Consider the following 22,039-nt stretch of genomic DNA (forward strand, 5'->3'; position numbering starts at 1 on the left):
AGTTAATGGGGGTAAATACTTATGCAAGGGACTGCATCATTATTGTTAATGCTTGTCAATCAGATCAAGGTGTATTTTGGCCTTGAGGCAATCTTGATATTTGAATTCACCTATTGACCAGCAGGGGGCATTTTATTTCAAATGAAAAACTTCAAACGGTTAAAACTTTGTTATAATAATAATAATAATAATAATAATAATAATAATAATAATAATAATAATAATAATACAACCAGTGTAATTTTTTTGAATGGCAAAATAGCAAATAAAATTTTAATATACCTGCACAGAATCAACAAACAGGGTAAGTTGTTTCCATACACATCACTTATTTCATCCATATAAAATCACTATAAAATGGCACTCATTAATACTGCTTTGCTTAAACATCTATGGGTTTTTCAAACATTCCCATGATAAGTGGTACAAAAGTCTCTCTTGCCAGATCATGCAATGTTGTCAGAAGGCACAGCAAGGAAAAATCAGGATGAGTTTAATCTGGAGCCATGTTTCTCCTCTCAACCAAGGACTAAAGCCTTAAAACTGAGGACCTTTCATTTCTCCCAAATATAAGATGTGTTGTGGAGGAAAGAGAGAAAGTGGACTAAATAAATAAAAGTGGAAGTGGCTTCAGTCATTTTAGGGTACTTGATGTTTAAGCAGATATTTATATTTTTTAATAGCACATCAATCTATTTGGCTGTTTAGACATTCACTCACTTCACATACATTCTCTAGCATCACAAAAATAGAAAGTACAAAAAATACTATTAGCAGGAAAAAAAGAGCCACGGAAATAACACTGATGAATCAATGATCTTATAAAAACAGCGAGTGGATAGCACGCGAACATGTAGCCTGCGTGTTTGGCACGGAAACTAAGCAATACACTGATGTGATGTGTCGTCTCGATTGCTGATCAAACGGTGAGACAGAAATATGTGAAATATTTTGGCACTGTCAGTGAGTGCTGTCTTTCCTTCAGGACAGACAACCAAGTCTCTGATATAAGAGAGAGGGACTGTGGGGTAAGTCCATATTAAGGCACTGTGACATGGAAGGGGCTTCCGGGCACCATCTCATCACCCCATTTGACGATGAGGATGTAGTCTCCTTTCTCCTTGACTGTATATGTGACATTATACATCCTGTTACCCATGTGCTTCACATAGACCTCTTCACACGGAGTCTTTGGCCCGTGCACACCCACCATCAGCATGTTTGTCCCTGCAAAATGAAATCATATTTATTAATAGAATAATAAAAAGTTCCTACCACCATTTAATTTTTTTTTAGCTTAGTCAGTTATGGTTTGATTATAGTTTCTTGCGGTGTAGAAACTTTTTGCACAACCTTCTGTAGGAGCACAGAAGTGCAATGATACATCTGTGACTATAAGCGACAATTATATTGGAATTTCACTACTGGTTTCTGTGGGATAGGATTGAAGACAGGTTTGGTCATCTCACCAGCTTTACTGCAGTCTACTGTGAAGGTGTTCTTCTGGCCGATAAAGGCTTTAGAGAGACCTGACCCTCGGGACACCACTTTGCTGGCATCAGATGAAAATTTGGGCAAAGAGGCAAAAGAACCAGCCATGGTGGATGACTTAGTGACGGTCTCCACTAGCACAGATGAGGTCTCATGGAGACTGTGTCCCCCAGACAGACGTGGACCTACACACAGAGACAAATAGAGACAGGTTTGTTGTTGAGACAAGTATAGTTTCTATATTTCTAAAGTTATATGACAATATTATACAGATTCCGTGATAAAATAACTCACAGAAATGCACATTGACCTGTATAAGATAAGATGGCCATCTTTCTCACAGTACTCTTAGCGTGCTTGGTTTTTAATTACATGACATAGCTAACAAGAATAAAATTAGCTAGCTTCTAGTAAATAGATTGTGGGATTAAGTTTAACTTGCTACTAGTAAACAAAAAATTGGTCAGTTTTACCAGCAACGTAGCTACCATTATCCTGCTCTGTAGACTCTGTATCTAATATCAATAGTAAGCTAGCTAACCATAGGTAAACTTGTATATTGTGGAAACCAGTTACAAAGTTTCGAAGCTAACATTTTAAGTAACACAAGCCAGCTTCACTATTTATATCAGAATGTTCCGCTGTGTAAACCAGTAGCCTAAAGCTAATCACAAGGTTGTTAGCAAGCCAGATAGCATCAGGTGTAAACTATGGTGTAGTTGAAACTATTACAATGGTTGCCAGCTAACTTTTGCCTAAATGTTGTATATTTATTATAATATTACATATTATAATATTATATATGCCTTCACACTCACAAACTGGTGGCCTGTTATAATCGTGTTATAGAGGAAGAAAAAGCTACAAGGAATTAAACTAGACGTATATATTAGATATTTGTCCTGTGTTTGTAAATAATAGTATTGTTTAATTATTCACAGGTGTGACCTAGGGTACATTCTGTCAGCAAAAACTAGCATGTAAATGTTCCTAGTATTATAAAGTTTTGTCATTTTTTCATGTTCTTCATCATCTTTCTTTCTTTCTCTTTCACACATTTAAGCGTTTTCCAGGAAAAACTCTAATTCAGCTTTATTTAACTCTACAGACAGATTAGAGTTACACAGGAAGTGCTAAGACCACAAACACCAATAGCACGGACCACAAACACCAAAAAAAAAAAAAAAACAACATTTTCTTTCTTATACTAAACATAAAGTAAATACATTTTTACAACATAATGTCTCACCAGAGACTTTAGCTTTGAACGGGCTGCCGACGATATGCTGTGGTCCACCGTATTTGATAGAGATAAGGTAGCTGCCGGGAGCCATGGGTGTATACATGACCTTGTAACCCTCAGGACACTCTTGGCAGTCCATCTTTACCTTGGAGGGTCCGTCAATGGTGACGGAGAGAGCTCCGGTTCCAGCATTGACTGTGTTGACAATGAATTCAGAGGGCACACCTGTGAGAGAAGGAAAGAAAAGAAACAATACGTTTTCAGTACTGAACAAAAAAGGAAATATTTCCTAGCATGAACATCAATCTATGTCTGCTGTTTTGTTTTTTTGTTTGTTTGTTTTTTTTTTGTGGAAAGTTTGAGAAAATAGCACACTGGTAAGCATGAGCAAGAGTAAAAAGGTTTACAATTGTAAACAATAATTGTTTACAATAATTGTTGCCGCTGCGCAACTGGACCCAACGCTCCTCGTGTAGCATGAGAGAGTTTGGAGCCCCGATCATTTGTTACACTGAGATTTTATAGAGATGATTCAAACACATGGAAAACATTAATCATTGGCTGGATGCACAACGTCTGATCGGCTCCTGATCAGGATAATCTTACCCTTACCTAGGTCTGCCTAAGTTGTTTATGAACCTGAGTCTCACCATCTTGTCTCCAGATCATTCTGACACTCTAATATTTTACACAAACTATCTCCGGTAATAACAATTTCTAATCAAAAACAACTTCTAATCACACACACAGAAGGTCAGAAATTCACAAAAAAAAACTTCTTAGTAAAATTTTCCATCACACACTGTACAGCAAAACAGGCTCGCGTTTAAAAATAGCCCATAGATGATATATTCTATAACACATTATTACTCCCAGTATGGATATTATACTAGAGCCTGTAGTGTTGTTCATTGCGTTATGAGTTATTGTTACCACGTGAAGTTGATTGTTTTCTAATAACCACACATCCTGAAGTCCTCTCAAGTAGTCTGATGGTGAAAACTCAGAGGATCAGGAAGAGCTTCTTCCCTCAGGTCATTAGATTCCTCATTACAGACATGTCCACATTACAGAGCTCATAAAGACTCTACAACTCCACTGACACTCTGCACACTGCACTTTTTATTGATACTACATGCGACACAGCTGCACATTTGCTACATTACATTATTACATGTAAACATATTTGCACATCAATATTCCATTTTGTTCAGTTTGTTTTGATTTGTCCTTATTTTTATTTATTTTTTTATTAATTAATTTATTTATATGCACTGTCCAAAAACGAGCAGGTCGGGTTTATGTTCCATCGTGGGTTGAATACTTTATATATCTCTGTATGTGACAAATAATATATTGAATCTTATCTCTTGAGTCTTAAAAATAATGTCAAGTTTCTTAAATTAGAAGGTATCATATTTTATTATGTCATAGTTGCATGTAATACTGCATAACATCCATAAAGCAGGTGGCTTCTCTTACCGTTTATGTTATAGCAGTTATAAACCTCATTATAAAAAGTCATCACCTCACCAGCTCCCAATTTTTTCACACCAGTGAAGTTGATAAACCAAAAAGTGCAATGTGCCACATTTCAGAGTGTTCTCTGAACGCTGACTGGAAACTTTTTTTTTTTTACCGTACATAAAACTTTTTAAATCCACCATTCATGTCCCTGTGAACTGTCACAATAAAGCCTTAATATAATCCTGTGATTTATCTTAACACTGGAACTATTTTTAGAGCTGCTTTAATAGAAAGTTATTCAACTTTTGTATATTCAGCTCTAGTATAATATACACTTTGTATTTCCTGATGTAAGCAAACTAATATAGCTGCAAGCAGCGATGACGGGCCTTCGCACGTTTGTTCATCGCTATACGGTGCCTTCCAGAAAACAATGCACGGTGGGCAAGTGCATCAAGTGGGTAAATATCAGTGGACTATTTTATGTTGTTACTGACCCATTTGGGGACTGTAGGTAAATGAAACCCCACATTTTAGACAAACGGGGGCGCTAGTGAGCCACTTAAGAGACACACCTTTGTCTGACCTTTTTGTCCACACTTAACAGCCGACAAATGTGATGTATGTGTCAAATTTCAAGTTAATCTAAGCACGCCAAAAGACTTAAATATGCCTGAAAAAGAAAGTAAAGTTTGACACGTTACCATGAGAACAGTGTTTGAGATATCAAAAATCCGTTCGCAATTTCGCATCTGCAATATCTCTGCACCATGTTGGCCAAGTCTGGTCTCAATTGCATGAATCCCCTAGGAGGAGTATTTAAAAGTTTACTGCATGAAGCTGACAAAAAATCCACCTTTGTGACTGACACACTTCCTGGGGCCTGTTGGTGGCGCTATACCTGGGACTCACAATAAGCACATAGATGCGATCGGAATCCTTGGCCGAACATACACACCGCGTGTCATCACAATAAGACATTTTTTGCTTTAGATATTAGACACTTTCTGTTTCTCTGAATTCGCCATAATTTTGTCGCCTCGCCATGGCAGCACCGTTCGAGATATCGAAACTCACTTCGCAATTTAGCAAGTGCAATGTCTCGGCATCATGTTCACCACTTTTGGTGTCAATCGCATGAATCCTCTAGGAGGAGTATTTAAAAGTTCATTGCATGCAACTGTGAAAAAATCCACCTTTGTGACTGACACACTTCCTGGGGCCTGTTGGTGGCGCTATACCCGGGACTCACAATAAGCACATCGATGCGATCGGAATCCTTGGCCGAACATACACACCGCGTGTCATCACAATAAGACATTTTTTGCTTTAGATATTAGACACTTTCTGTTTCTCTGAATTCGCCATAACTTTGTCGCCTCGCCATGGCAGCACCGTTCGAGATATCAAAAATCCCTTCGCAATTTAGCAAGTGCAATGTCTTGGCATCATGTTCACCACTTTTGGTGTCAATCGCATGAATTCCCTAGGAGGAGTATTTAAAAGTTCACCACATGCAACTGTTGTGACTGACACACTTCCTGGCGCCTGTTGGTGGCGCTATGTCCGAGATTCACAATAAGCACATCGATGCGATCGGAATCCTTGGCCGAACATACACACCGCGTGTCATCCCAATAAGACATTTTTTGCTTTAGATATTAGACACTTCCTGTTTCTCTGAATTCGCCATAACTTTGTCGCCTCGCCATGGCAGCACCGTTCGAGATATCAAAAATCCCTTCGCAATTTAGCAAGTGCAATGTCTTGGCATCATGTTCACAACGTTTGATGTCAATCGCATGAATTCCCTAGGAGGAGTATTTAAAAGTTCACCGCATGCACTTATAAAACAATCCAAAATGGCCGACCTCCTGTTGGGCGGAGCTCATAGTTTAGAGCGCGAAAGTTGTTCGGGTCGATGAGATCTATATGCGTACCAACTCTCGTACATGTGCGTACATAATTGCCCGATCTGTGCACCAATGTTTGTTTTTGCATTACAGGGGGCGCTACAGAGCCCCCCTGCCACGCCCGTATTCCAACCTTTGTCCAATCCTAGTGTCGCGCGACTCTGACGTGTGTGCCAAATTTCAAGAGTTTTCGAGCATGTTAAGGGACCCCAATTGGCCAATGTGTGGGAAAAAAAAAAATAAAAAAAAAAAAAAAAAAAAAAAATAATACTCCCGAGGAAAAACAATAGGGCTTCGCACCATTCGGTGCTCAGGCCCTAATTACACTCACTTATATCGTGATACACGGCTCCTGATGCATTTGATATAAGATTGCGTTTGTGTTGTGTGTGAGTAAGTGAGTTTGGTTACCTGTAGTTCCTCCCTCCAGTCCTGGGCCAAAAGCAGACACCATGCCTGGGTCTCCGGCTTGTCCTGGTTCTCCCACGCGGATCTTAAAGGGGCTACCAGGAATGTGGCTTCCATTGAAGCGCACATCAATGGAGTGAACACCGTTCTCACGTGGGATGAAGCGAATTGCATGTTTGTCTACAGAGAAGGGAGATACAGTGTTCAGTGTGTGTGTGCTCAGTGTACGTGTGTGTGTGTGCTCAGTGTGTGTGTTTGTGTGAGTGTGTGTATGTGTGTGTGTGTGAGTGTGTGTGAGTTTGTGTGCTCACCATTGTCTAGTTCTGTGATGTAGCACTCCTCCACTGCACCAGAAGGTGTGTGAACCTTGGCATCAATCATACCCCTTGCCCCGTTCAGCTGCACTGCAAACGACGCTTCCTGGTTCACTTTCAAACCTGTTTCCTGTAAGAAAAATGACCAGTGATAAATATATTTTACTGCTGTACAACAAAAATACAACCTTTTTTTTGGACTTATAAGGGATTGGTTTATGACTCGAAGGTACACATGGGTTCCTCTCAGTTGCAGTGAAGAAAAAGATTAGGACAGGGTTTTTATTCCTTTGAGTTGTTACTTGTTATAGGAGAAGTGGCTACATGGGTGTCACATGGTGTCATATACCAACATTGAAAGTAGTCTTGCCTTACATGCTTAACCGTAACCTGCACCTTAAATCATCACTAAATGGTTTATTAACCTTGTGTACTCAATTGGTCATTGGTCATATTGGTCATATATGTGTCTCTGAGTGAGTGCAAAAGAAAGAAAGAACAAGAGAGAGAAAAACCCACCTGGAGGCTAGTAACTGTAAGTCTTCGGGCGTCGTCGGAAAGAGTTGCTATGGGAACGATGAACGGACTGTCTGGGATGTGCTCATCGTTGAATTTGATTGACACCTCATAGTCACCTGTCAATCATCAAAATCCGTTCTTCAACAATCAACAATCTCATTCACACACTGGATCAACGTATTTACAAATAAGGATCAAATGAAAAGGTGACGGGTTGTGATCCTGTATTTATTACATCTTACCAGGCTCTTGGACCACATATGCCACACCGCAGGAGCCGTCCTTCCTGTCTTCAAACGAGATCTCAGCTTTACTGGGTCCCTCAACAGCGATAGATAAACCACCGGCACCTGCTTCACGTGTCCAGATACTGAACTCCGCTACAAGACAGGCACATATGAAGCAGTTTAAGTGAAACTATTTACAAAGCCTGAATGGAGCAGTGTTTAATTAATCGTGTATAAGTCAACATCAAGCAAGTGCACTTAACACACCTGGAACTCCTGCTACTCCTCGGTCGAGACCGGTACCACCTGCACGCACTTTATGAGCTCCTCCTTCCCCGAGCGGACCTACTGTGAACTGGAAGGGGCTGCCGGGAACGTGCTGGCCGCGGTATTTGACGTTGACAGTGTGAGGGCCCATCTCCTGGGGAACAAAGCGAACACTGTAGGTGCTGTTTTCACCCTCGATGATCTCTGCATCCTCCATTTTTCCACTAGGGCTTGTCACCTGAGCCGTCATCTCCTGAGTACTACTCTCACCTGAGAGAGAGAGAGAGAGAGAGAGAGAGAGAGAGAGAGAATTACAGTATGTAAGGATGGTTTTTGGATTTGGATAGGTTTGGTTTGTAGGTAAATAAACCCAAGTTCACACTTATGCCACAAGAGATGTGTGACCCCTCTCATCCATAACCCCCCTTCCCGGGCACACACACACACCCTCAGGTTGGCGTGACTGGACGCCACTGAAGGGCCCCATGAAGCCTCCAAACACGTCTCTGAAGGGATCTCCTCCAAGCTGCGTGCTCTCCTCCACACGCACTTCACGCTTGGTTTCTCCTGCCCGTGTCTTGCTGATCTCAGTGCGCTCGGTGCGCGTGTATGTGTGGCTGCTGCGCGTGAAGGTGCGCGTTAGCCTTTCTTGGGCCGACACCATCTGAAACCAGTTTCCTGCAGGACGCACGGGTCCAGAGAGAGGGAGGAAAGCCAGAGCGAGAGAGAGAAAGAGAGGAAAAAGCGGTAAGACAAGAGGAAATCAGGACAGCGAGAAAACCTTGCATGCTGCATTTACTTTAGTTCAGTGTCTCTTTTTTAAATCATATTGGCTCTCTTTAGAAAAGGTAGAAACAAAGCACAGGCGTTGTGACAGATGGAATAAGGTAAAGGAAAATAGTACTTGTCCTCCAAAGTCATTTGTTGCTTCCCACATTAAGCTTATAATTCTGTAACCCCTAAACGGTTCAGTTTAGATATACAGTAACTAAACCTCACCTGGGATTTTGAGGTTGAGGTCACAGGTGCTGCCTACAGTAGCGATAGATGGAGCCTGCCTTCTCCGGGTGATGCTTTCCTTCATCCTGCCCTCCCCCAACACCTTCACTGTGAATGGACTTCCTGCAGAGAGTTTCACAACACATCACAAATAACCCCAAACTCTTCACCTTCTCCACGTGTCCAATATACGTAGCATTTATAAGGTATCAAATCGCTTCAGTGTAACAATGTTTTATTTCTGGCTGTGTCTACAATACATGACAGTTTTATAGTAAGGCTTCAGAGTGAATGAAGGCTGAAAAAGAGAGCTTTTGGTTGCAACTGATGAAAGTGAAATGCGATATAACAGGAAATGAGTAATTTCTGACACAAATAAACAGCAGTACCATGCAGACATCAAGTGATGTGAAGGCAATGCATTGCTTTAAATTGTGGCATGTCATGTGGCATGTATTTCCATGTCACTTCATTTTCCTGGTGTAGTGGCTTTGCTTGAAATGTGCATTGCATTTTAATTGAATTCACTCACTCACTCTCACTCATTCATTTTCTACCGCTTATCCAAACTACTCGGGTCACGGGGAGCCTGTGCCTATCTCAGGCATCATCGGGCATCAAGGCAGGATACACCCTGGACGGAGTGCCAACAGATCGCAGGGCACACACACTCTCTCATTCACTCACGCAATCACACACTACGGACAAATTTCCAGAGATGCCAATCAACCTACCATGCATGTGTTTGGACCGGGGGAGGAAACCGGAGTACCCGGAGGAAACCCTCGAGGCACGGGGAGAACATGCAAACTCCACACACACAAGGCGGAGGTGGGAATCGAACCCCCAACCCTGGAGGTGTGAGGCGAACGTGTTAACCACTAAGCCACCGTTCCCCCTTAATTGATTTCAATAAAATTTATTTGTATAGCACTTTTAACAATTCACATTGTCTCAAAGCAGCTTTACAGAAGTATGGAAACAGACTAAAATCTAATTTTTAAAAATGTACTGTTTAAAATTAAGTTACTTAATATCTCTAAGAACTTTCTCTAATAAGCAAGCCTGAGCTGAAAGTGGTGAGGAAAAAACTCCCTGAGATGATATGGTACCAACTGGTAGACCAATATACTTTGGGGGTAAAAATGTGTAGTTAATACTAAGTATTTTTGGTTTTTTTTCCAACAAAATAAACAATTTTATTCAAAAAAAGTATATGGTGATATCAAACCCATTTCTGCTCTCTGAGATGCCCCAAGTCTTTGGTCGTAGGCAGCTAAAATCTGAAGGTGTTCCCGTAAGGTTAGATGTATAGACGGAAAAACACGTGTCACACTGAAAGCCAACGCAGTCCTGACTGATTTTATATCAGACATGCAACGCTAAAATAGTTAGTTTGTTAATACTTACTAAAAATGTCCCATACAAATGAAACTCCAGTGTACAGGTACAAAGGGTTAAAGTAAATGAGTGTTGTGTTCTGTACCTGGCACGTGCTTGTCCGCAAACTTGATGTTGATGATGTAGGTGCCTGGCTCTGTAGGGCAGTAGGTAACTTTGCATGTCCCATCCTCTATGTCTTCACAGTTAATATCCACTTTGCTGGGACCTTCGATAGAAAGACCCAGACCACCATAACCTAAAAGACAATGGAGAGATATTCAGCATTATCAACACTGCTACAATTAAACAATTAGGAGACCTGCTCAGAAAATGTTGTATATATATATATACTGTACATAAGTGTTAGAAGATATAAATATTCATAGTATTCATTGCCTAGAATTTAAAAGTGCAGTATGGCATCCCACAAAGTTCTGGTTTAGGCCTCCTGCCGTTCTGACGCATTTTAATTTTTTTTAGGCAATATTTTTAGATATCCCCTAAAATGGGTTGTAGAAAGTCTGAAGCCTATCAAAAGGGACACTTTACACTCTCACTCACACACAAATTCATAAACTATGGACAATTTAGTGTTGCCAGTCAGCCTACAACACATGAGGGAGGAAACCAGAGCCGCCAGAGGAAACCCCCAAAGTTTGATCATATAATTATAAACAGTGCCTATTAAGTTCTTGCTGATTTCTTGAAGCAGTATAGCCCATCCTGAGCACTTAACTTTTTTATTCTTTTTACTTTTTTATATTAGTCCTAACATCTAGACAGTAGACATACTGTACCTGACTATTTGGAAGCTTAATTAATTAATTTATATACAAGGCACTTTGTAATTTGAGTAAAATGCAAAGAAGGCTGCAGATATATTTTTTAATATTAATAATTACATTTCATCTTTGCTTAAATGTAAACTTTGTTCAATTTAATCTTTATATCTCAACCTATTATGATTTTGTGACTCTCTCTCACTCACTCATTTTCTACCGCTTATCCGAACAACCTCGGGTCACGGGGAGCCTGTGCCTATCTCAGGCGTCATCGGGCATCAAGGCAGGATACACCCTGGACGGAGTGCCAACCCATCGCAGGGCACACACACACTCTCATTCACTCACGCACTCACACACTACGGACAATTTTCCAGAGATGCCAATCAACCTACCATGCATGTCTTTGGACCGGGGGAGGAAACCGGAGTACCCGGAGGAAACCCCCGAGGCACGGGGAGAACATGCAAACTCCACACACACAAGGCAGAGGCGGGAATCGAACCCCAACCCTGGAGGTGTGAGGCGAACGTGCTAACCACTAAGCCACCGTGCCCCCGATTTTGTGACTCGCCAATTGAAATATCGACTCTCACCTGCGTTTCTGGTGTCCACAATGAACTCGGCCACCTCATAGGTGTGTCCCTCCACCAGACCTTTTCCGAACACTTTCACTTTGCTGGCGTCTCCGATCTCCGACTGCCCCACCATGATTTTGAAGGGGCTGTTGGTCACGTGTTTGCCGTTCTTCTTCACGCTCACAACGTGCTCGCCGACTTCCTTAGGAGTGAAGGAGATCCCTGAGGAGAAAACAGAGAGAAGACGATTCCTCCGTGAGCTGATCATTAACAAAGCATCAAACCTCGAGAAGTAAAGGAGTGAAGTGATATAAAACGTGTTTATGTGCTTTTGCATCTTGTTTATTTTCTAATGGGGTTGATGGACACAAAGCAGCCAAAAATATTCCCAAAAGTAAGATTATGTACCAGATTTAGAAAATTGGCGTTAGAAATTAGAGCTCAAATCATTCCGCTAGCACTTAATCACAGTCCAAAACGTGTGTCGAAAATAAATCGGGTTCATTTAAAAAAAATAAGATTGATATCAGGCATCAAGTCTGAAAGTGAGGTTTAAAATCAAATTATTGAATAAATTAATAAAATAAATTACAAATTATTTTATCTCACATAAAATGAGTCAGAATTCTGTTGGCTTTCAGTGTGAGACCTTTGTTTTTCCTCTGTTGGATAACCTTACACAAAAGTTTAGTAGTTGAGCAGAAATGGTTTGATTTCACCATTTTTGGGTGAGATGTTTACTTTCTATGGATCTATACTGTCTCAAGTTGGCTAGATAAATAAAAATACTTATGAAAACAAATACTCAAAGCCCTGAGTGTCTACTTTCATTTGAGCTTTATATTAAGCACCACTGTGTAGTGGGACATAACAAAGACATTAATTGCTGAATATAAACACAACAAAATAGGTGCACATTATATTTTTTTTGTTTCTCTGGTAAAAAAGTTATTTACAAAGACTGAGGGCTAAAATTCCTACAACTGTTCCCACATTAGAAATCAAAGCCAAACATTAAAAGACACTAAAAGAGAGAAGAGAGTAAAGGTTCAGCATGTTTGCTCACCGATGTGACGGTTAGGGAGTCTCTTGAGCAGACAGGGCTCTTCGTTACCAGACGGCGCTCGGATGCTTGCGGTGAGAGAGCTCAGGTCCGTCTCTGTTATCTTTAGGGACACATCTGTCGCTGTGCCCACGTTCAACTGGGAGGTTCTCATGGAGTCATCTCCTTCGCAAAAGAAAGAGCAGGACGGATAAGGATAAGAAAGGATATCGAGAAGAGGGATGTAGAGAAAGGAAATGCGGAGGGTTTAATAAAATTTGCAAAATACATAACAGATAAAACATAACTGGTGTTTTTTGTTCTAAGAAAACAGATCAACAACTGTGTGCTGTGGTTTGAGCTGTGATACTTGAAGTGTTTTACACACATACCTGTAATCTTGGCTGTAAATGGGCTCCCAGAAATGTGCTTGTCATCAAATTTGACCAGGATGTTATAGTCTCCTGGTGCAGTGGGCAGGTAGGAGACAGTACAGGTGCCGTCTTTATTGTCTTTACAGCTGATCTCTGCTTTAGACGGACCTTCTACTGCCAGAGACAGTCCACCTGAAACCAAGAAAAACAGCACCTGAATAATGAAGAAAGCGACAGAAAACAATTCTCCAAATCAAACCTTTACAGTAGTTAAGAAAACACCTTCTCCTGCATCCTTGGTGACGATGGTAAAGATCGAAGGTTTGTTAACCATGCCGTGACTCAGACCAGGCCCATAAGCAGTCACATGACCGCTGTTTATGGCATCGACGTAGAACTGCAGTGGACTTCCTGTCAAAGGAAGTTAACAGATACAGAGGTTCACAGTTTTGAAACAAAATGATGACACAAACTCAGAGATATCGCTCAATGAAAAAGTGCTTTATCACCTGGTATGTGGTTGCCATCGTACTTGATGTCCATCTCGTGTAGGCCTTTCTCAGTGGGGGCGTATTTCACCGTCACCGTGCCGTCCTTATTGTCGGTGATGTGAGGCCTGGCTGTCTTCCCAGAAGGCATTCGTACCTCACCTGAAGAGCACACAGTGATACAGTCATTCTTCTGGTGCTACATGAACTAAGCTATTTTTTTTTTTTGAGTCTTTGATAAAATATTACAATTGTATACTGTTAAAAAAACAGCTCTGGGTTACTGTCAGTTTTCCTGATGTTCATGGGTTTCCTCTAGGTTCTCTGGATTCCTCCCACCCCCCAAAACCGTGTGTGTGTGTGTGTGTGTGTGTGTGTGTGTGTGTGTGTGTATGGTGCACTGCAATGAACTGACATCCCGTCCTATGATGTATTTCCACCTCACCCCAATGTTCCCTGGATAAGCACCATTGCAACCCTGACCAGGATAAAGTGCTTCCTAAAAATAAGTGAATGTTTTCTATCTAAAACATATGTAGAAAATTATGTCCAACAACAGATATATATTAAAATCATGACTCACCACTAATTTTCCCCCAAAACCTGATTGTGTCTAAAAATTCAAATAGGTTTTTTTAACTCCAAAATAAGTACATATAGTTGATTATTTAATGCTCAGTTATTTGTACAGTATAAAGGGTTTTCAATAATGATTTGTATGTTATTAAAACTAACAATGCAACTAATAGTCATTTTAACCAAGCAGGATTTATGTTAAACCCTTATATGTGGTCCTTAGAGTGTTATCATGTTTTTGCATTTAGCTGCTTTAGCTCAAACTATCACTCATTGCATGGTAATACTGTATACTTCATTAAGGGTGGCAATAATTTAGAGCTGATAACAGGATATCATCTAGTCGAAGCGAATGGTTTTAAATATTTTACGCTCGGATCAAACCTGTGATCTCTCCTTTCTGCACCGTAAACGGGATGACAAGACTGAAGGGTCGAAGCATCGGCTCTATGCCATTCATGGCTGTCACGGGTTCCTCTGTGGCCTAAAACAGAAACCGTTTCATATAAGCGTCAGTAACAAGTAAGAATTGTGTGTCAAAAAACCATCTGAGAGCATCGTAGTCAACAGAAACAAGAAAGCCATGCACAAAAGAAGTCAAGAAGGTTTCAGTTGAAATGCTGACTGAGGTGGATGAACTGCAGCTGAAATGTTGCAGCTGAAGTGATTTTGAAGAGAAGATGGATGGAAAGGATGGCTGAGGGGTTAAAAAAAAAAAAGGAGTACATGTATGGGATGGAGATTGTATAAAGGAAAGTTGTGGAGAGGGCTTTAAATGTGTACCCAGTGAGGGGAGTAGCCCTGGTAAGGCGAGTAGGGCTGCTGTAACTGCACTTTATCGCACGGCTCCTCTATTATAGGAACGGTATCACACGCCTGGAGATGGAGGAAGTCACATGGTTAGTTGGCTGAATCCACTCTCATGCATTTTATCTCACATTGTTGCAAGCTAATCAACATGGCCCTAGTACACAAATAATCCTCTCAGTTACAGTTACAGTTATCTCCTGAAGTTGCAAGGTGTACAGTAGGTTGTAGTTTTAGATTCGCTTGATGATACAGCGCTGTTTAATACTCGATTCTGATTGGTCGAAATGTGTTGAGCATTGGTTATCAATCACATAGTTCCAATCAGTCCATCTTTTTCTATTCCAGACCCTAAGACATTACATACGCTAACCCAAATACTTCATTACTTCACAGATGGTTTCGAATGGTTCTGAAGCTGTACTAGAGCACAAACCGCAGGTCTGATCTGTTGTACCAGTTCACATCCTGACACATCTTGACTCTCTATAATGCAGCAAGTGCTCACCACCACATGGAAAGGGCTGTTGGGGATGTGCTCTCCTCCAAAGCGGATGGTGATGATGTATTTCCCCGGGTCTGGTGCCGTGTAGTAGATATCGAACGTTCCGTCTGAGTTCTCGACCACGTCCACGTCCAGTTCAGCACCGTCGGGGGTCGACACTTTACATGTGACTTTTCCTTTCCCAGCAGCCTTTGCATCTACAGTGATGACGGTTTCCTCACCAATCTGAATGGTGGGTCCGAGTCCAGAGCCTGGTCGGGATTTAATGTTTGATTATGGATAATAATACGAGAATGACTTTGTTTCACAATATGGAGTCTATGGATAAATGTTCAGTGTTGAACTACTCACCCAGGCCATGACCTCCAATGGAGACTGCAAGGAAATATTACAAAAATGCAGGCAATTCAGTATTAGTAGTTAGTAATTAAATTCCATTGATTGACGTTTATTTCATAATCATGTGAAGTCTATAGCATAACCGAAGCAAGCGGAAATTTTCAGATTTGATCAGATGCTAACCTGTAACCAAACACTTGCTGGCGTCTCCGGTGGGCAGCGCATGGATGCGGTATGGAGAGAACGGAATCTCGTCTCCGCCATATTTGATAGTGATGGTGTAGCGTCCTGTCATGTCAGGCACATAGGACACTGTGTAGGTTCCATCTCTGTTATCCCTGATGTTCGCTTTCTTTGGCTTTCCCTCTGGATCCTATTTAAAACACAGTGAGTTTAACAAGCAAGTATGTCATTTGTGAGGGCTTTTCACACTTAAAATAACTCTGGGTCATTGTAACTGAATCCTGGGTTATGTTATGTGACTTTTCACACTGCTTATACTTTACCTGTGGTTAACAATGAATCCTGGCTATTCATACGGTAAACGTTTAACATGTTTTATTTGTGTATTTGCTTGGTCAACAACCATGACTGGATAAATACAGTACATCATGCAACAGCTTTAAATATGTGATTTGTGATAAAAAATTGTGCTTTTTTATCAGTGTGAAAAAAATGTAAATGTCAGCATGGAAATCCCTCCTGGATGCTTAAATCCTCCTGAGATGCACGAAGGTAAGAAAACAAAGACAAAAAGATAAAAGAAAAACAAAACTTGAATATTTTGCTAGTGTTGTGAATGTATAAAGAGTGACATGAGGATGAAGCGCAATAATTCTGATTAGGATTCTGCTGCTAAGCATGGAGCTGTGACGATAAGTTGGACACAATGTGGCACCAAATTGCAAAAGCACTGCTAAATCTGCATTAGATCACGGTTTCATTAGCCTGAAAAAAATGCAGTACTGACCCTGTTTCTACATTACAAATGTGAAACGTTCCTCTAGCTGGGGATAACAGCAGGATTAGAACAACGATAACCCGGAGTTAAGATCAGTGTGAAACCCAAATATCAAACAGCATCAAGCTAAACATGGCTCTGGCTCATTGATACATAAATCTACAGCTTTACTTCCCAACTACCAACTTTTTAAAAAAAAAGCAATAAAAATAGTATAAAATATGTTTTAGGGAGCAAAGCTTTTTTTATTAGTGCGTTATGTAATGAAAACCACATTGAATAATTAGATCAAACTCAATGGAGTGTCAGTCCACAGAGACCAGCAGAGGTAGAATATTACAAAAAATTAAGGAGTTTGCTAAATTAAACTACATATTTTCTGTCATCCGCTAATCCAGAGAGCTTCACAGAACAAAAAGTACTGAAGCTGACACTGATACAAGTGTCCAGCATGTGTAATTATTAAATTAGTCAATTACTGCCTTTTTTATGTACCGAATTTACTGAAACAGAAAACAAACAACAATTTTAAGGTTTAAAGTAAATGCATAAATAAATGTTAACAGTTACAGAAATCTGCAATCAAAATGTATATAATTAGCACTATTTCAGTCAAAATAAAAATATCTTTAAAGCAGGGAGCAACTGCAAGAAAAGGTTTTTACAAAACTGAACAAACTAGTTTTGGAGAAGTTCAGATTCCACAGCGCTGTTGAATTCTCAATACTCGCGCTAATATGTTACCGTTTCTATGGTAACAAGCCACACAGGGTACCTAGACTTAGATCTACACTATAACTGTTGAAGTTTTAAGGAGTAAGGAGATGTTTATTTAGCTATTTCGGAGGAAATCTCTTGTGTCTGCACTGTTTGTAACAGACAGTTTTTTTCAGTTTTTGTTTCTGAATTTTGTCCTACTGACTTCAAATTTTAAGAAAGATTAAGAAAAAGGAGAAGCCAGTTGAGGGAATGACAAGAGCAGGCGATATATTGTTATTGTTCGGATAAACGGATGAACCGTATAAACTGATACAAATTATGACGTCATTCATTGATTATTCAACAAAATTTACAAATTGGGATCCCAAGTTGCGCAACAGTAAATAGAAGAGCGTAGAGGAGAGCGTGCTTTTTCTGTGGCCGGTCCTAGACTATGGAACTCCCTGCCACTAGAGATTAGGACGGCACCCACCATATCTAGTTTTAAGTCCATGCTAAAGACCCACTTATTTTCTCTAGCCTTTTCATGATTTGCCCAGGGGTTTATGTCTGTTTATATCCGGTTTATGGATTTATTTATCTCACCTTCTTTTACACTGGTTATTTTATTTATTATTTATTGATTTTTATATATATTTACATATATACATATATTTTTTTTTAAGAATTCTTATTTTAGTTTCTTGAACTACTTTGTGCATGTGTGTATTCTTAAGTGTGTGTGTGTGTATGTGAAACGCACTGTGAAGCACTTTGGTCAGCCATGTGGCTGTTTGTAAATGTGCTATACAAATAAAGTTGAACTTGAACTTGAACTAAATGCAGGCACCTTAATATCACGAGACTGCGAGATTGAATACCGACATGGTTGGAAGACACGATGCTCTATTTCTCCCATAAGTCACAGCAACACTAGAAAATCTTGAGTCTACAGTATGAGCTCATTTGTGAGGAAGAGGGAAAATATTTCCTTGCCATTGTCATCTCTGGCTTGCTCATTAAGAATACATTTAAACGTAAAATTGATCATTTATATCCTGAATTTATATATTCCTGTAAAGCTGCTTTATGACCATTTTCAAGTTAAAAGCATTATACAGTTAATATTCAATTGAACTGAATTGAATTGAATTAAACTCATAGTGCTCTACTCAAAGTGTGTTAAGCTGCGCTGTGATGCAGCAGTTCAAAAATATGTGGCTGAAAGGTTTGACGTGTCACAAAAGAAGCAGGTGTTAACCCTCCTACTACCAGGTTTGTTGCTGTTGGATGATGTCAGAGAGCAGGACGGTAGGTGAAAATTGTAAGGTGACCAAACTGGGAATAGGGTTGCAAAGGGGAGGAGTTTCCTGTAAATTTCCGGTAAATTTCCGGAAACTTTCCACAGGAACTTAATCTGGGGAATTTTGGAAATATTCCAAATTGGAAACTTTACGGGAATTTATGGGAATTTATGGGAATAAAGCAGTGTGTTGTGTACAAGTGACCGAGGAATGTAGGGTACAAGAGTGAAATTTCGGCCATTTCATGTTTTGTATAAGGCATGATACTTGATTCTGAGCCCTTTTACTGAACTATAACTCCCCATATCCATTGAACTGTATGTGCACTTGTTAAGCTGAACTCTAAATGTTATTTCTAAGAGTGTTTACTAAGAAAATGAAGGATTACGAGGTTTAGAGGTACAATGACATGAAGATTCACAAGTGCCCCTTTTCCACCAGAAAGAACCGGGTGCTGGTTCAGAGATAGTGCTGGTGCTGGTTCGAAGTTGGTTCCACTGGCGAGCCTTCTAAAAACCGGTTTGCCTTTCCATGGACTAGAGAGCCATCACAGAGCCGAGACTTACGTCACGATATACAGTACATCTCATCTTTCCCAGCAACTTTAGTGCAGCAGAGGCAAACACAAACACAACATCAACAATGGCGGATGTTGCTTTACTGTTAATGCTCATGGCTTTGCGAACCTACATTGGCATCCAAAACGCGGCGAATCCTGATTTAAAATGATTTAAAAATGGAGCTAACAACGTTCTCGTTTGTCACAGTAACCCCGCCCACAGCCCCTGACGCAAGCGGTTCTTAAGTCTAGACCAGCAACGTTTTGGTGCTACTTAAGAACCACTTTTCCTGGTTCAGAGTCAGTGCTTTAGGTGTCGAAAAAGAAATAACTGGTTCTAAATTAGGCTCTGGCTCCGAACGAGCACTCAAACTGCCTCTGTGGAAAAGGGGCAAAGGTAAAACTAGCTTCTGTGTGTTTCTCACATGCCTTATGGCAAGTGATACACTACTCAAGAAGTCTGCATTAGACTACAAGAGGTAAAAGTATAGGGATCTAGGGATCTAGGGTATGGAGGCTCAAAAAAGCAGGGAGAGGAGGTAAGGGAAGGAGGGGGGAAGACGTCAGACACGGTGAAGTGGCCGGAAAAAGAAAGAGCCTAAAACAGGCCTTACACAGCCTTTCTTAAGAATATAGAAGGGGATGGTGCCCTTTACTATATGGCTGTCCCACACCCTCCTTCCCCAGTCCTCCACATACACAGAGACCTCGCGCCTGCACCCATCCGGATCCTGCAGTTGGGGTCAAAGTTCAAGATGTGGAGCAGGAGTAATGAATTTTAGTAAAAAAAAGTGTCTGAAGAATAAAGCTAAGACTCAATCATGTGGCTCACCAGGATTTGGACAGTAAGGAGTCCTTCACCAGCATCACGGGCATCGATGGTGAATTCTACTGGAAGGCTTGCAGGGACCCCAGCGGCGTTCAGACCAGGTCCGCTGGCACGAACTTTACTAGCATCATGAGCAGGCAGGGCTTTTACCTTAAAGGGACTGGTACAAACCAAAGAATGATAACGCAATGGTGTTAAAGTCTTGTTAGATTAGTGGACATGAGGAAACTGTTCATTTGAGTAATGGTGTAATTGTAATGATTAGAGTGCGAATAGGAGTGTATCGTACCTGCGTGGTACTTCTTGGTCAGCATATTTGACATAAACGGTGTAAGGCCCGTCCTTGGAGGGGGTGTACATCACAGTGTGAGTACCATCACCGTTGTCTGTAATGCTAACCGGCTCTGTCGCTCCTACAGAGGTGAAGTATTGAAATGATTAGATCAATTATAGTTTTGATTGATTATATAAGTTTTTTTAAACGATTAATTGTTATGTTTATTGAAGGATTAGGTTAAATCTACAAAATTTTAGTGTAAGATAATGCAAGGTGTTAGCTCCAAAACTATCGCCACCTTTAATATGAATAAATGACAAGCACAGTGTGTGACATTTTGACCGTAATGATGAGATTTGGGCTTAAAGTTTTTATGTTTCAAAAAGATTTTTTTTCTTTAAAATGTTTTCTCAAGTAGATTCACAAGTGTTTTTTTTTCCTTAGCAGCACCCCCACCCCCCAATGTTTAATAGCTTCTATTAACACCGCTGAGGCTCTTGTAATGTGTAACACATGTTGGTACTGTATACGTCATTGGATCTTGGATTCTTCAACATGAAGAAGATTGTAAGTCAATATATGATATTTCTTTTAAGTTTATGATTTGTTGGGTTTGTTGTTACTTGGATGTCTGATTACGGAAATGATCTTTTTGAGTAATGTTCCACATACTAAGCTTTAGCATACTACGCAACCCATGACATAATGTCATACATTATTTGACAAAGGTATCTATGTATGAATTTAGTGTGTGGTTTGGGTGAAGTGAGCTTTTACCAGTCGGGCTATAGAGCAAAACCTCTAGTGGGGCCAAGCCAGCATTACTGCAGTCCACAGTAAAGGTTTGTGGAACATGAGCTCGTACGCCATTTCCCAGGCCTGGGCCAGAACACCTCACCTTACTGGGATCCACCAGTTCTCGAACTGGGACTCTGAATGGACTGCCTGTGTGGTAGAAACATCCGACATGCGATTGAAACATTCTTACAATCCCGAAAAAAGGTTCCTTGAGGTTATTTTCCCCCAAAACATTAGCTTATATAACCTTTGGGGAGAAATAATATAGTATAATTTAGTATATTTTATACTAAAACAGTTCTAGAATTCAAAGAATACATAAAGTAGAATCAGCGCCATTAATTTTTGGAATTGCATCTACATGTAGACACGTCTGCAAGATGTTTTGAATTTAGGTTTATGAATGACAGATTTCTAGAAAAAATCAAATAGTTAATTAAATTCATTACATAATTAAATCTGAAATAATAGAAACAATTCAGTAAGAGGAAGATGTGTTCGCTGTTATTAATACTATAGACAATATTTTCATGACAATGCTGTTGGAAGAAGAAGAAGAAGAAGAAGAAGAAGAAGAAGAAGAAGAAGAAGAAGAAGAAGAAGAAGAAGAAGAAGAAGAAGAAAGAAGAATTCTAAAATTGCCATCAAACTTTAAGTCAAACAACTCCACTGGGTTCATTTTAATGAACCCTTCATAATGGCCCCATTTTCAAATGCCTCATATCTGACGCAAGTGAGAGAACCATATTAGGTTCTATATAAAACTGTTTCTTTTAGTAGTGTAAACCTAATAAACCTAATACAGCTCTAAAGCTATTACTAACTAATACTGATTTATCTGAATTTTATTACCCTGCTCTTGGGTTAATCTACAAAAATATTTTAACAGC

The 22,039-nt window shown here is 40.2% G+C and overlaps 1 protein-coding gene across 5 annotated transcripts in view; it reads right to left on the reverse strand.

Annotated features, from left to right (window-relative positions):
* Positions 1-238: 238 nt before the first annotated feature.
* Positions 239-22,039, reverse strand: part of flncb (filamin C, gamma b (actin binding protein 280)) — an 81,307-nt gene continuing 59,506 nt past the window's right edge. For 2 of the 5 annotated variants that reach the window (XM_060890015.1, XM_060890017.1), the window contains 24 exons: positions 21,129-21,296; positions 20,364-20,487; positions 20,078-20,234; positions 15,906-16,095; positions 15,735-15,758; positions 15,387-15,634; positions 14,855-14,947; positions 14,456-14,555; positions 13,517-13,657; positions 13,290-13,418; positions 13,026-13,199; positions 12,658-12,819; positions 11,610-11,813; positions 10,335-10,487; positions 8,849-8,971; positions 8,297-8,527; positions 7,850-8,119; positions 7,598-7,735; positions 7,356-7,471; positions 6,834-6,966; positions 6,526-6,702; positions 2,741-2,959; positions 1,470-1,676; positions 239-1,227 (listed from right to left, as the gene is read on the reverse strand). In XM_060890015.1, coding sequence (XP_060745998.1) covers positions 1,040-1,227; positions 1,470-1,676; positions 2,741-2,959; positions 6,526-6,702; positions 6,834-6,966; positions 7,356-7,471; positions 7,598-7,735; positions 7,850-8,119; positions 8,297-8,527; positions 8,849-8,971; positions 10,335-10,487; positions 11,610-11,813; positions 12,658-12,819; positions 13,026-13,199; positions 13,290-13,418; positions 13,517-13,657; positions 14,456-14,555; positions 14,855-14,947; positions 15,387-15,634; positions 15,735-15,758; positions 15,906-16,095; positions 20,078-20,234; positions 20,364-20,487; positions 21,129-21,296 — 3,869 coding nt within the window. In that variant the 3' untranslated portion in view covers positions 239-1,039. Of the gene's footprint in view, positions 1,228-1,469; positions 1,677-2,740; positions 2,960-6,525; positions 6,703-6,833; positions 6,967-7,355; positions 7,472-7,597; positions 7,736-7,849; positions 8,120-8,296; positions 8,528-8,843; positions 8,972-10,334; positions 10,488-11,609; positions 11,814-12,657; positions 12,820-13,025; positions 13,200-13,289; positions 13,419-13,516; positions 13,658-14,455; positions 14,556-14,854; positions 14,948-15,386; positions 15,635-15,734; positions 15,759-15,905; positions 16,096-20,077; positions 20,235-20,363; positions 20,488-21,128; positions 21,297-22,039 lie in introns of all 5 variants that reach the window. The other 3 variants (XM_060890016.1, XM_060890019.1, XM_060890020.1) reach the window with 2 other exon arrangements.

The sequence above is a fragment of the Tachysurus vachellii genome, chromosome 16 (assembly GCF_030014155.1).
Source record: "Tachysurus vachellii isolate PV-2020 chromosome 16, HZAU_Pvac_v1, whole genome shotgun sequence".
NCBI classification, from domain to species: domain Eukaryota; kingdom Metazoa; phylum Chordata; class Actinopteri; order Siluriformes; family Bagridae; genus Tachysurus; species Tachysurus vachellii.